Source organism: Passer domesticus, chromosome 2, assembly GCF_036417665.1.
Source record: "Passer domesticus isolate bPasDom1 chromosome 2, bPasDom1.hap1, whole genome shotgun sequence".
Taxonomy (NCBI): Eukaryota; Metazoa; Chordata; class Aves; order Passeriformes; family Passeridae; genus Passer; species Passer domesticus.
In genome coordinates this window covers 40,696,740-40,711,708 of record NC_087475.1, presented here as the reverse complement: position 1 = coordinate 40,711,708, position 14,969 = coordinate 40,696,740, and the positions used below count along the sequence as shown (strand labels likewise).

Sequence of the window (14,969 nt, the reverse complement as noted above, 5' to 3'; positions counted from 1 at the left end):
AGATATTCGCTAAATGGGGATTGTGATTTAGAGACAATGGGCTTGGATAAGGCTGAAGTACTCCATAGCTTTGTTACTTTATCCTTCTCTGACAGGAGTCCCAGGCCTTAACAATCCAGAGACTATCTTCAAGAAAGACAATTAGTGCCAGTGGATAAGGATCAGGTCAGATTGCTCCACTGTCACCTTTGTTAAGCCATGGTGAAGTCATCTTTCGGCTCGTGAAGGAGAAGAGTGTGACTGGGAATGGCCAAAATAAATTTTTAAATTTTAAATAATGTTTTAAGACTGGTCTGTTTTAAGGGGAGAATAGCAGATGTTGACATAGTCAACATGGTATCCAAGCTGGGACATTTCAGTCTAGGTGAAGAGACACCCAAATGTGAAAAATAACTATGTGGATCATTGGGCTCAAAGCTGGAGGTTAATGGTTTGTACCCTACTTAGAGACAGCTCTAAGGAATTTCCCAGTGGCTATCCTACTTATTACTACTTCATCAACAACCTGCAAGGGGAGATGGAACACACCCTCATGAAGTTTGTGGGAAGGCCTGACATGATCAAAGCAGAAAACTGGGCTACAGACCTACTCAAGTCCCTTTAAACCTGAATAAATATATGAAAAAAAGTTTACCATGTCTCGCTTTGGAAAGATTACTCTGCTACCTAAGCACTTCCTTTAGCTTTCAACAAAAGGAGTGAAACTTTAGACTTGTATTTAACAATTTGAAGCTTTCCATCATCTCACAGACCTGAAGTTACACAGTGCACACATTTAATAATAAAAAGCTGACATACAAGAAACATGCCATACACTACTTCAGAAGAATTTACCTTGGTATCTCTGAACTCTGCCTTTTCCAAATGGCATTGGTAGATTCAATGGTATATAGTGCTCATGATTACAGACTACACGAAGAAATTCAAATTTGAATTCAAAAAGAGCCTGCAAAAAGAAAACATAAGTTAAACAACTGATGCAGTGATTTGAAAAACATATTAAAAACAAATTTCTAACACAAAAGGGTGATTCACTTCAGTCTTGCACTATGTTGGATATAGACCTGCCAAAGTTCCACATGTCAGCACAAAATAAATCCAGAGTAACTCATACTTAACAACTGGTCTTATTTACAAAACCCACTGTCCAAAGTTTACAACCCTATTATATACTGATGTAAGAAAAGTTTGGACACACAGCAGAATCTCTTTGGGCATCTGACACATGCTTTCCCCATTCCAGTAAGGGTAGCTTACAATATTCAATATCAGCTCTTCCAACTTCAGACTTCTTGTACTCAATGCTTAAAATTTCTGCTTAGTGTGGCACCCCCACACCCCACTACTTCTGTGATTCACACACTCTAGTGTGGCCAAATTGCACCTGAGGATGGGAATCAAAATAGGAAACAGTGGTTTGATGGAAAAAAAATGCTCTAGGCACAGAGCAAGGACTTCTAATGTTACTGGGAAAAGATTTAATGCAGGACTTTATCCCCAAGCATCAAGAAGAGACAACACTTAAAAATAGCTTGTTTAAAAACACCAAGTACCTTCGGATCTCCTGGGGCAAAGCAGCTGATGTAGTTATTGATCTGCTTGAAAACAAAGCCTCTGTCCATAAATGTGAAACATCTCTGGGGAGAACAAGTAAAACCAAGATAGAATTGATTTACAGCCGTCTGTGCATTCAGTAATTATATTTCTGTATTTAATAAGTTTATTTTTGGAGCACATTATTGACATTTCAGTTTGAATATAAAAAACAATAAAACAAGCAAACTAAATATGTGTATACATATATACAATATATATATTGTATATGAATACCAAATTTTCCCTTAAGAGTGCTGATCATAAATCACAAATAAAAAGTAGCTTGAAAAGAACTCTATCTTGACAGAAATGAAAATGTCATGCCACTAGAAGTTTTATCTATCACTTCAGTTCCCATCCTTTTCTATCCCCTGTAGATATTATTGGCTGAAAAATAAAAGACAGTGAAATAAAATGCATTCTAACAAAGCACTGCTGAAAACTATTGCAGGATTTGAAGGCAGCCTAATGATATTTTTAAAGGAAAAAAAAAGAAAAATCAAAATACATTTTGAATAAAATACAAATTCATTTCTTAAATTGCCAAATTTCTGAATGGATGTCATCTTGTTTACAGAAGATGCAAATCATACTTCAAAGCTTTTAACATGGATATAAAACTATATTTAAAAGGCTTTATGCATGTTCAGCTTTATATGAGTTGGCTTTCAGATTCCACAACAACCATACAGAAGCAATATAACTGAAAGAATAACCACAGAGTCCAAATGTCTTTGTGCACCTACTTTTATAAAGGCAGCCAGGCTATGGTTTGCATTTTTTGAGGCCTCTGGATTGTCTCTGTACTTCTGAGTGATGTGTGGCATTAGCATATTAACAACTGTTTCCACTGCATGATGAAAGGAGGCAGAAAATCTCTGGTTTCTCAACAGCTAGAAATTAATTCAGATGCAATATTAAATATGGTTTATAACACTAGAATATATCAGAAAATTTATTTTAGATAGCATAAAGATAATCTGAGAGAAAGAGAGAAAACAGTTTTTGAGCTTTCTCATTTTCTAGAGTGAAGGATCATTTGTTTAAAAGAAAATATTGTAACATGCACTAGCATCTATTACTGAAATTCAAGTAAGGCAGTCTTTGATGACAGAAACCACATGTATAAAAGCTTCTAGGTATAATGCATTAATATTTTTATATACTGAGATAAACAACACAAGCTTAAGAATAAGAGGGAATCTTTTAATTTTACCCATCTTCCTCTCCAAAGAGACACCAGCAGGTTCACATCTAGTAATTACACTATCAGACAGTCTTTTCTGTCTTGAAAAACAACCCTTTTTTTGCTGTTCTGCAACCATCATGGTAATAACTGCTTTCACCATTGAGAAACTGTCATCCATGCTTCTTTCTTTCTCTTACTCCTCAGCAACTTCAAAACCTCAGCTCTTCAGGCATCAGAATTTTACTCTCTCTGTTTTTAAGTTTCCAGAATCAGAACTCTTTTCTCTTACTTTTTGGTAGTTTGCCAATAGCTGAAAAGATTTCCTCTTCATTTATAATTTCTTTTTTCCACTCACCAGCTGTATTATCTTCATCAATGAATTTGTACACTATGACAAATTGGTTAGTGAGTGCTCCTCAGCTTTTTGGCACTGCAGATTTTCTTTTATTTCTCTACATCTTACAACGTTTACTACAGATTCTGTCTTTTGTGTGAAGAGACTAAATGACATGTGGTGTGAGGCTGATGGCATTGACAAAAATTGTTTCAATTGTACAGTCATTATCTCTTTTCTTTTTGAAAACTGAAAGTAAAACATGTGATCTAAGTACTTTTATACAAATGTAGTTTTTTGAACTGCATTAAATGCAACATTCCTAAACAGAATAAGTCATTGTCAAGGCCCTGCATAAATCAATGATTACATAATTTGCTTCCTTTGTGTTGAATTTTGGTCCAAAACCTCCAGCTTTAGTTTAAAACAAAATTAAAAATAGACATTAACGCTGAAAAAGATCCCTTTATAAATATAAACAGTATTATAAATATAAACAGCAAGAAGAAACAAATAAGTACTAAAGGTTGTTTTGGTGAGTATGCCAGTGTTCTACAACACCCTTGTAACTCAGTCTTTGTTTGACAGTAATTAAACATATTCCTTGCTACAGAAATAATTTGGTGCACATAGAAATGCATCTTTTTATCAGATATCATAAGCAGGAAACATCTGAGTGCATGTTGCATTTATTACATTATCTAGTCAGGCAGAAAATTATAAATTATTTAGCTAGATTTTTAAGGGACTTGTAAATCATGAAGCAATGTTCAGGGGTGAAAATACTTGCAAACTGTAGCAAGTTCTACTCCTCTCTCTTTCATATTACAGAGAAGGTGACAATGAGGTTCATTGAACTGGGACTCAAACTCTACTGATGATACCACAGAATACAAAATGTAGAACTATAAAGCTTTTTTCCTGATTGTACAGTTATTTTTCTCTCATGTACTTCAGACTTCCAGTTGCATTCTAAATACACAGTGAGCATATTGATAACAATATCACAGCTACCTGATATGTTACTCAGATGAGAATGTGTTGTAGACTTGAAACTTTCAAAACTTGTTTCAATCCAGAAGTAAATATACTAAAAAGTTGTCAATAATGCAAAAACCACTGCCTACAGGCTAATCTTGTAGAAAAATGCATTTCTGAAGTTTTAGCATTCTCCTTCCAGCATAGGAGATAACACAAAATTAAATATTGACACTTCTTACTACATACAGAAGACTGTAAATTTCATACCTCACTGTTCCCGGGGTCATTTAATATCACAGCTACAGTACTGCTCAAGAAAAAGCCCACATTTTTTTGGATATTGCTTACATCAAATGCTATCTACTGGTCCCAACTTCTTTGTACCACAAGAATTACAAATTCTTAATAGAGAGAGTCTGATGATTTACACAGACTGCTCTACTACATGAATTTTAAGGATTTCCATTATTTTATATTAACGTTGAATCCAGCCCTGTAGTTTCTTCCATCTAATATTTCAACTGATTTCTCTTGCTGCCTCTTTCTCTCCCTTTCTTTCTAATGTACAATAAGAAACGTGATTGGAGGAAGAAGAGACCATACAGATCTTCCCTAGAATATTTTTGGCAAAAGTTGACATACCTTCACTTTGGAGTTTTCTATCAAATGTTGAGCCATTGACTTTATCAGAACTTCAAAGAAAAACCATGAATACTGCAGAGGAAAGAAAAATTCAGTAAGATTGCCACATGTGTTCAACAACTATTTCAGTACACTTAGTTCCTGTTTTTCAGTTATGACTAGGTAAGAAGAGGCAATAAAAAGTACAGTTCAACACATACCTTAAGCAGTTTGTTGCTTGTAAGAAAGTCAGCAGATGGCTTTAAAATTGTTGTCATTGACTTTGTCAACTCTTCATGTACTGTCTTATATTCAGAAGCAACATAGGGTTCTGCTTTATATGCATACTTGCGGAGGAAAACCAGAATTAAATACAAAATTATGGCACAATACAAAAGAATTGAAATTAAATAGATGCAACTGAATTTAAATAGATTCTTTCTTAGGGAAATAAAAAAAGGAAATATTTAATTTACTTTTACCTACCTTCACATAAGATCTCAGGTAGCTATCCAAACCTTCTTCATGACACTGAGCAACAATATGGATAATAACCCTAAACAGAAGTCAGAAAACAAGTAAACTTATAAGAAAAGCTGTGATTGCAACAGCAAAAATGCTACTCAGTTACAGATTTATGTGATAACTCAGTCATCATGTATTAACCACTTTAAATTCTTTAAATTATTTATTTCTTTACCTTGTCACATTAACTGCAACTTCCTCTTGAGTTGCTCTGGTGAGAACTCTGAACAACTGGTTTAGAATAGTTGGCAGGAAAGCTATCATCACATGGCCTTCCATAGCATGAAGGCTCTAAAAGAGAGTAGTAATACTGTCACTCCTGTGAACCAACAGCATTTAAATCACAAATTCTGAAACAAAAAAATTTATTGAAAATATTTTTCCAAAAATACAAGCTGATTGCACCACTTGGTGTTTGTTAGCAAAAATATGGCAGAGAAAGCAATTGAGGATATTTTCCAAAATAAATATTTAGTAAATGTTTTCTACAGGAAAGCAAATTAGGGATACAAATTAGGTGTTATTAACAGCATTTTAGAAGTACTTATTTGTACTTTTCCATTGAAATGCACTCTAGGTAATGATTCAGTGAAAAGTCTGTCCATGTGCCCAACAGCACACTGTTTTGTATTTCATCCACCAATGCAGACATTTAGCAAACATAAGTTCCACAAAAACATGCAGATTTCTTGCCTGAGCTAAGTGCAATACTAATTATACTAGTTACTGCTAAACAATAAACTAACAACTATGTTAAAACTGAGGATGAACTAAAATCCCTAACTACTTAATGGAAATTGGAGACTGTGAATTATTAATGACAATTTCTTCCTGAAATGCCTTTGCACTCCATCACATGCAAAAGATCCTACAGACATAACCACCCAAACAAAAAAGGAAGTGTATGAAGTTAATCCTACAAAGTATTATGCCAGAAAATTCCCTGGCATTAAGAGAATTTGACAAAAAGAATGTATTTGCTGAATGTGCATGCAGATAACAAATATCAAACGTTTCCATTTAGTGTTGGGTGTTAGGCAGCTGTCTTGTCTCTGACTATTTGCCTGCACATCCACACTATTCAGGAGACAAAATGGCCTTTCTTCCTAAGTGATCTGTGTCAGAAAAAATTGACGTGGAAACCATTCACTCACTCTATTGATCTAATCTCAAAAGAGAACTGAAGACATGACAATGATGACCTTCTAGGCAAAATTTTAGAAAAACCAAGAGTTGTGATTCCTTACAATTTCCATACAAAGTTCAATTTGATTATTTTGACAAACTAAGCCATTAGTATTTTGAAATCATGACTCATAAAGCTGACCAATTCTATCTCATTATTTCTTTGTGGTTTCCTCTTACATTGCAATTGTAAATTTATTTAAGGCTTTGTGGGCTTTTTCCACAGCATATTCCATTATTACAAGTCATAGTCAAAGTACTAATCCTCACACTGAAATATGAGACCAGTAAAATGTCTGAAGCTCCAAGGCTTTGCAAAAGCATAAATGAATTATATAATCTGTTATTCACTCTCATTTTATACCTTAAGATATTTCACAAGATCAGTTCCTAGTGCACGAGCTCCGGACTCTGTTTTCTGACAGTACTGAAAAAAATTATGCAAGTGCTGGTCCTGTCAAAGACAAAAAGAACAACAAATTAAACAATATATAACATTACTATCTATAATCCATTTAAATATTCGTTTATGTGTAAATATGTATCTTTGTCCATAGATTCAATTTTCAAAAGTAATAGCTGAAGTCCACTATTCTGAAGACCTATTACGTCTTATTTTTTAATGAAATTTCGAGTGTTATACAAAATGCTACCCATATTTGCTTCCTACTGACATGCAGAAAATAACATACTTAATTATCCCAACCAATCATAATATGTTTTCTATGAAAAGGTCTAACAGGACTCATTGCTTTGCAGACAGTGAACAGCTTTCAGACAACTATGACCTCTCATCTAACTGGAAAATTCACACTAGAATGGATGACAGGAGACAAAAGGCTCATGGTTTGAATAGCTTCCATTTAAAATCTTCTGGTTTTCACATCTGATGTAAAAGAAAGAGACCATCAGAAAAGCCCAAGAGACAAAAAAGAAGTGAGCATACTGAGTTTAAAATCTTCCCATGTGTTGGATATGCATACTATAAACATAGGTAATTCCTAAAAAGTTCTCTAACTAAATTTGCTTTATAACTCACCTGTGTATACACAGTTGACACCAGATGAGTGGATATTTTCAGCAGTTGTTTGCCTCCATCTACCCATTTAATTTCAGGACCAGAATGCTGCACACACATGAGGAGAAATGTAGTAGTATATTAAAATGAAACAATTAACAGTCATTAACAATACTTCTTTCAAAAAGAAAAAAACAGGTTGAAGAAATGCAGTGTGCAATGAATAAAGTCATAAATAAAGCAAAATTATGCAGGCAATATTTCCAAAAGCATTTATGAAGCTTAGAATGTATTTTACAAGTCCCACAGTATTTTCCTTGGTGGCTAACAAAATTTACTCTCTGTGAGTCACAGATTTTGTGTTTCCCCTACAACTCTGCAAAGAAACTTCTGACTAGAGAGAAATATTTACTAGATTTCTCAGAAAAATAACACAAGGATTTCCACAGATACTCATAAGATTTAAAACTTAACATATGCCACTGATAGGTAGCAGCCACTCCTTCCTTCTCATCCCATTTCCAAATAACTGAGAATGAGAATGCTGACCCTGATATCCAGTTAGGGAGAGATTTTATTGCTAAATCTACCACTTGTCATATTGGCCCTTACATTCTACCCATGGGCATGAGCAGAGACAAACAGCAGAGGCATAAAGAATACACCTACAAGGTGAGAAGATGAAAGATGTGAAGGAGACAATGGCTGGAAAGCTTACAGCAGAGTTTAAAAAAGACCAGGTGGTAGAACAGGAGGAGAGCAGCACCTCTTGCAGTTGATTTTAGGTCTCATCCTCCAAAATTAGTCAGTTTTGTCTCTGCATTCAAACTTTGTCAAATTCCCTATCACATTTTAATTTTGTATCCTCCTTGGTATGATTTTTATGACTACAATTATGCAAGCTTTCTGCTTTGAAAAATACAACCATAAATTTTACTTGTGAAGTATAGAGATCACAAAAATCAAGATGTGAGAATAAGACTTGTTCAGGAATAAAGGACTTACTGAAAGGAGACAGCATGAAATGCTAAAAAAAATTTAGTAAAGGACTTCAGATTATTTGCATACCTTCATAAACTCAAAATCATTTTAAATGGTTAAAAATTACTGTAACTTCTGTTTAATTATTACTATAGAAAATGAAACATAAGCATTTCTTAATTGTATCAGCTAAATAACAGCAGAAGTAAGTATGTAACAACTTTCTGACTTTTACAAGAATTTGACTCAACCTGTCCTAATACTTTTTTTTTGTCTCCCACATCTCTTTGGGTTTGGTTTTATTCTCTAATCTGGACATCTGACTTTTGCTAAGCATTCCATTTCAACTATACAAGAAAATAAATTCTATTAGAAAATTATTTAAATCTTATCAGCAGACTGGGGAATTACAACCAAACCTTCTCTCCACTATGTTTGGGTTCTTTTTTAAGATTAGAGGCATTTTCTACAACATACCTTTCCAACACCCACTTCTTGATAACTAAGATAGCCTGAGGGAAGATTTGCTGACACTGGGATTTGTTGCTCATTGGTGACCACTCTTCCATCTTTTATCAAAGGAAGCCAAGAATACCCAACTGCAGAATATGAAAGGTAAGTAACTTTAAATATTATGAAACTCCACATACACCCTTATAACAAAAGTCTTACCAAATAATTCTGACATGTAATTTATAAAATAAAAAATGTTACTGTAAAGGCCAAATGATTTGAACACAAACAACTACAAAACACTGAAAGCACAAAGTAATTGTCACTGATTTTGAAAAACACTGTACGTTCAATGGACACTCTAAATCAAAATTTGAAACATTTAAATTAGAAGAAATATTTTATTATATCTTCCAGTCAGTCCTACGTAATTAGAAAGCATGATATAGATCATACAAGTTATGGGTTACCAGATAAGCATACTTCAAAAAAGTTCCCCAGTAAGTACTGAAAGTAAGGCATTAGTGTACAAACCTTGTGTTTCAACAACATCTTTCTTCTTTGTACTCCCTTTGCTTGAATTATCACAGCTGACATGGTAGAATGTGAACAACAAATGGTGCTTTTCATGTAACTGAGTGGGGAGCTCTATTTTAATCTGAAAGGCAAAGAAATCTCTGCAGAAGTTTTCAGCTGGAGCACTGACATGTGTAACTGGTTCTACATTTAAAGAGCAATTCCAGGTTGTATGTTATTTGAAGCTACACCACAAATCAAACACACAAAACTTTTAAAAAGTCCTTAGAAAGGGGACCTGATTTAACTGGGAACTTTGCAATCCTCTAATATTTTCTTGTATTTTGAAACTTACACAGTAGCTGACCTGGTAAAGTTTCCTCAGAAAGGCAGCTTACCTCATCATAAAACTCTGGGTTTTGATGGTGATGCAGAACAGCAGCAAATGCACTTCTAGTAAATACTGGTCCACCAGGCCTACCATAGATACACTGAGAACAGAGAAAAGGCAAAAAGAGCAAAAAGACCCTGTGATCCTTTTTTATTCTCAGCTTAGGATGTCTCACCCAGAATCTGAAATACTTTAACTTGTGTTTAACTTGGTTTCTTTACATGATGTTAAGTCTGCCTGCTGTGCAGTAGAGCTGACACTGTGATCTCACTTCAGGCTGTCTCTACATTTCTCTACTTCTGGTCTTCCAGGCACCTTTTATACACTGTGATAGCTCATCAAATGGAGTTTGGCTCTGCAGTTGAAATAAATCTTTAATGTTTTAACTTACTGGGAAACAGGTAAAAGCTACCCTTGTTTGCAACAAGTTTATTCCTGGAATTTTAGTAAAAAAATATTAAAGACATGAAATGCTCTGAGGACTCTTTAGAATCTCTTTTATCAGAAACAAGCAATCCAGAAGTTACTCTCAAGCCACCATCCCAAACTAGATCAATGAATCCAGTACTACTGTTACTTAGCTAACTGCTCACTACTTACTTCTATCAGCCACAAAAATGCAAAGACTGACCTTCAAAGGCAAGGAATCCTCTTCATCAGAATCCTTGAACTCAACACACACTGCAATATTTCTAGCCTAAAGCAGTAGTTAAAAACATAAACCCAAGCAATTAATCATAAGGATCATCACAGAAATAAATATGCAAACAACTAAACCTGAGAAAGAAGGTGGTACAGTTTTCCCCTACTCACCTTTGCAAAAGACTTTTGACTGTCATATTTTAAGTGCTTGGGGTAAACATAAAGATGATTGTTGTAGATGGTAAAAGGCTGAGTGCATTTTGGTATACAGGGAACAAACTCCTCTATTTCAAATGCTGTGAGTGTCTTGGTACTGTTTTCAAACTGTTTCATGGGAATGTATGATGAGTTAACATAATCTGAAAATACATTGAAAAAAACAAATAAAGAACTGAAGAGGAAAAAGCCTGAATGTTCATTTAACAGTGTTTGTTAATACTTACTTGGAAAATCTGGTGACACATTGTCAATTGTAACATCCAGATTTCCTAAAATAACAGGAAGTTTGGCCATCTTTTCAGGTCTGCAGGAAGGAAAAAAAGAAAAAAAACCACCTCAAAGTCAGGCTAAATGCAAATCAGATGCCAGTAAAAAAAGATAATAGGAAACAGAGGCAAAAGTAATATCCTGAAACAGGAGTATGAGAGGAAAGGTGGTCTGAGGGTGCATGACTGACGTGGTCTTGCTTTTTGCCTAGATACACAGTTTTCTTTTCCTTTAGATTCTCAGGAAAAAAAAAAAAAAAGACTTGATACACAAGTGTGTCAAAGGTCACAGAAAAGCATGACTTTTTCTTTCTTTAAATTGAGATTAAACACTTTTTCAAAAGCAAGTTTTGCTATGTAATAACTCACTATCATTTGCAGGAAAGAGGGAATCTGTAAGTTTTAAATCTCAGTGGCCAGTGATAAGGATTCACAGCAGTAAGATAAACTTGGGGGAAGAGAAATCAGCAAGTTTCTATATTCTCCATTTTCCAGACTAGCAATTGACCTTGCAAAACCCAAGTATAGATGTTATGGTGTAGCTACTTCAGAAACATGAAGTACAAGTATTTTCCATGCCAAAACCATGCAGAATCCTTTATTAGTAAAGACAGTCAGCAGCATGATTTTTTAATATTATTGCACAGAAAGTGGATGCAAAGTTTTCCCAAAAAGTAATATCATGCTGTGAAGCAAACTTCTGGTTGGAGTTGGGATTCTAATTCCAACAGATATGCCTTAGACATTAGAACCCCTTTCTTACTGTAATTCCTATGAAATACTGTACATTGTTCCAGAAACAGGATGCTGAAATAACCAAAAGCACTCCCTTAACTCACAAAGTTGTATGGCAGGCTAATTTACTGCTTGTTTCAATTCCAGCAATTGCATTTATGGCAAGGAGTACCAGTATAGAGAGCAATTCCACTGCTACGTGAGGTTCAACAAAACCCTCAGGCACTTGCTAAAAGTGAGCTAAAATATCTATTACAAAGTGAGCTAAAGTATCTATTATTGTCAGATTTGCTAAGCAAAAAGAAACTATAGCTCATTTTGTGCTGAGTGATTGTTCAAGTTAATACTCATAAGCCTTGCACACAAACTGGTGAAATCTTTAAGAATACTTGGTAAAAATGTTCTGCTATTTAGGTACACATTCCCAAGGAAGGTGGACTGGAGACTTGCTTTAATCCCTCTCCCTGAGAGCCAGCATCCCCTCTCCAAGGTCAGGGAACAGATGATTTATGCTCACTTGTTTTCTTTTGAGAAACAGATGAGCATATTGTGCAAACATAACTCCTAGCACACAGAGATACTTCAGGATATAATGCTGCCTGCATGTTACATGTGGGATTATACTTCAGTCCTGCTTACAGCCCCAAACCGTGTAAAAGAAAGATCTGTAGCTCATTTGAAGGCCTTAGTTATATTTATACAGCTTCTATATTTGGGGTGAAAGACATAAATACATACATCAAAATATTAGATGCTCCAGTTCAAGACCATAACAAAATATGGTGTGGCTTAGGGTTAGGAGTGAGGGGTTTTAGGTTGGTTTGTTTCTGTTTTTTCAAGTGGGAAAATCAGACTTACTTCCTGAAATCTGCTAACAATTTTAACATGTCTTCATTTGAGAGTTTATTACTGTCTTGTCTGAAGAGAGCAGAAAATCTTGCATTTTTGTCCAGGGTTCCTGAGGCATCTTTAAACAATGTCCTGAAAGTAAAAATCCTACTTTTAGTTGAGTTTATGAAAGTGTTGAAATTCATTTCAGGAAATTTTTTTATTACAAAGCAGATTATCCTTCACCTTCCTTCATTAATATTCATTAAGCATTTAATATTCTACTCATTGTAGGTGAGTTTAACATATAAATAGCTCAGTCTAACAAATAAGTGTGAACCATTTCATCCTTAATAACACAAAAATATTGACAACAGAAAACAGCTGGCAATATCAACTGTTTGAATAATAATGGACATTTATAACTTTTTTCCTACTACAGAGCTGAAGTGCAAAGTTGTTGGAAATCTTTAGTTAATTGAAAGCAAAAGAAGAAATCATTTCAATAGCACATTAAGTTTTACAAGAAGGGAGATGCAAAAAACCATGTTAGAGAAAAGTTAGGAAAAAATACAGATTGACAAGATTTGTCCTCACCTAGCTGCCCAGGCAAAAGGCATTCTATATTGACCTAATCTCTGGCATGCCTGCTTAGCATTCTTCAAAACTTTCTGTGCAACCTACAAGGGACATAAGAAATAGCCATATTGGAAAAGCTACATTTTTCTGAACAATTAGTACTCAAGAAAAAACCCCACATATTGACAGTGATATGAATGAGAAAATCTTCTTTAGAAGATTATAGATTAATCCTAAATATGTGAAGGGAACGACAATTGATAATGCCTCTTAACTATTCATTTCAGGTTAAGCACAGCCTGCTGATTTCACAGCACTTCTTGGGTGAAAACATACCTATCTACATTTATGATAAGAAATAATTAAGCTTGAGAAACATTATTATACACAGAATACAGACTGAAAGCTAAATTGTTTTTAAAAATAAAGCTCCAACTCAAAAAAAAAAAACATTTCCCCTCTCACTTGCTCCCCCACCTATATCCACCACTCACTCTATGTACCAGAACACACTTCTGCAGAATGAGTAGTACAATACTCTGCAAGATTTGTACTACAAATACACAGAGACTAAGGGGAAGAGTTGTACGAAGATCACATGGACAACCCTGTGTATGGACTTTGCAACACTGTTCTCATCAAAAGTTAAAATTCTTGATTTTGTTAACTTTTAAATGAACAAAAAACTCCCATTATACAGAACCAACAAATACAACAATCAGAAGCTAGAAACCCATTGGTTTGAGATGTTCAAGCTGAACCACTTGGGCTTCTCTCTTCCAGAAATCAGCTTTTGCCATGTGTTCACACACAGCAAAACACTTTGCCAGAGGCAAAACCAACTACAGAGTAAAACTTCCTGAATATTATCCCTGATCTGTGCTGTTGGTATTATAAAGAGGTGATTCTATTATTGTGTTTGAGAGAACTCTCCATTACCCTTTCCTGCAAAAAGGGGGAAATAGCACTCGGAAGCATAAAACCTTAGTAAGCAATGACCATTAAATCACTGTATTCAACATTAAAGGGGAGAAAAAGTGATTTCTTTTTGGCTATAGAATTTGCTGTTTCATTTTCCCTTTTTCTTGTTCAGAGTAGTAAATTTCCAGGGAACTGGAATTCACTCCCTACACTGACCCACATGGAGGCTTATATAGCTGGTACTGTTCTATTTTATTTCAGATTAATACAGTGTAGTCCCTGAGAACAAGAACAGAAGAAAAATCCAAACTAAGCATTCATTTGTATAAAATTGTAAGTGATTGAATGCTAGAAAGCATAAGTTAATATAACCATGATCATTCTCATTGTCTACTCCCATCATACAGGGCAACTACAAGTCCAGAACCCAGCATCAAATGTGGGAACACCTGGACTTACCTAACCTCCCCACATGGCTCAGGCCCAAGGACACCAAAATCACCTACACTCAGTTCAGGTTTTATTTTAACTCAGTAACAGTCAACATCAAAACCAGATTCCTAAAATACAAAGCTGCTGTTTTCCAACAATAGCTGGGGGGGAAAAAAATAACTTGCACATTCCTGGAAAAACAAATCAGTAGGCTGATCTATATTAAGACCAAGTGAAAAATACATGTTTTTTTACATGCAGCTTAGCCAGCATCAAATTTGTAGGAAAGAACATTGTCACCCTGCAGAGACTGAAAGTTAACTGTTTCTTCTTAGCTGAAAACAGGCAGAATGTCAACAGTAGCTGACTCTGCTTACAAAACACTTTTCTCTTGTATGCTGGTCTGGCTACTTAAGCATAACTGTAAATCAAAAACATTGAACCTCTGCTTCTTCACTGGCAAACAAGAAGTAGCAACTAACAAAACTTTTTGTAGCTATGTTTCAGAGAAAATCAAAATGTTATGCCATCTTAGATTCCTGGAAACTTAAGATGTT

General features: G+C 34.8%; 1 protein-coding gene across 13 annotated transcripts in view; it reads right to left on the bottom strand.

Annotated features, from left to right (window-relative positions):
- The window catches only part of DOCK9 (dedicator of cytokinesis 9), a 112,788-nt gene that overhangs the window by 33,946 nt on the left and 63,873 nt on the right, over window positions 1–14,969 (bottom strand). For all 13 annotated transcript variants that reach the window (XM_064408379.1, XM_064408382.1, XM_064408384.1 and 10 more), the window contains exons 14-30: window positions 13,078–13,160; window positions 12,511–12,633; window positions 10,876–10,955; window positions 10,604–10,791; window positions 10,422–10,487; window positions 9,798–9,890; window positions 9,418–9,541; window positions 8,908–9,029; window positions 7,471–7,557; window positions 6,796–6,885; window positions 5,422–5,537; window positions 5,208–5,277; window positions 4,943–5,068; window positions 4,743–4,814; window positions 2,343–2,489; window positions 1,554–1,637; window positions 835–946 (exon numbers count right to left, since the gene is read on the bottom strand). In XM_064408379.1, coding sequence (XP_064264449.1) covers window positions 835–946; window positions 1,554–1,637; window positions 2,343–2,489; window positions 4,743–4,814; window positions 4,943–5,068; window positions 5,208–5,277; window positions 5,422–5,537; window positions 6,796–6,885; window positions 7,471–7,557; window positions 8,908–9,029; window positions 9,418–9,541; window positions 9,798–9,890; window positions 10,422–10,487; window positions 10,604–10,791; window positions 10,876–10,955; window positions 12,511–12,633; window positions 13,078–13,160 — 1,783 coding nt within the window. The remainder of the gene's footprint in view (window positions 1–834; window positions 947–1,553; window positions 1,638–2,342; window positions 2,490–4,742; window positions 4,815–4,942; window positions 5,069–5,207; window positions 5,278–5,421; window positions 5,538–6,795; window positions 6,886–7,470; window positions 7,558–8,907; window positions 9,030–9,417; window positions 9,542–9,797; window positions 9,891–10,421; window positions 10,488–10,603; window positions 10,792–10,875; window positions 10,956–12,510; window positions 12,634–13,077; window positions 13,161–14,969) is intronic.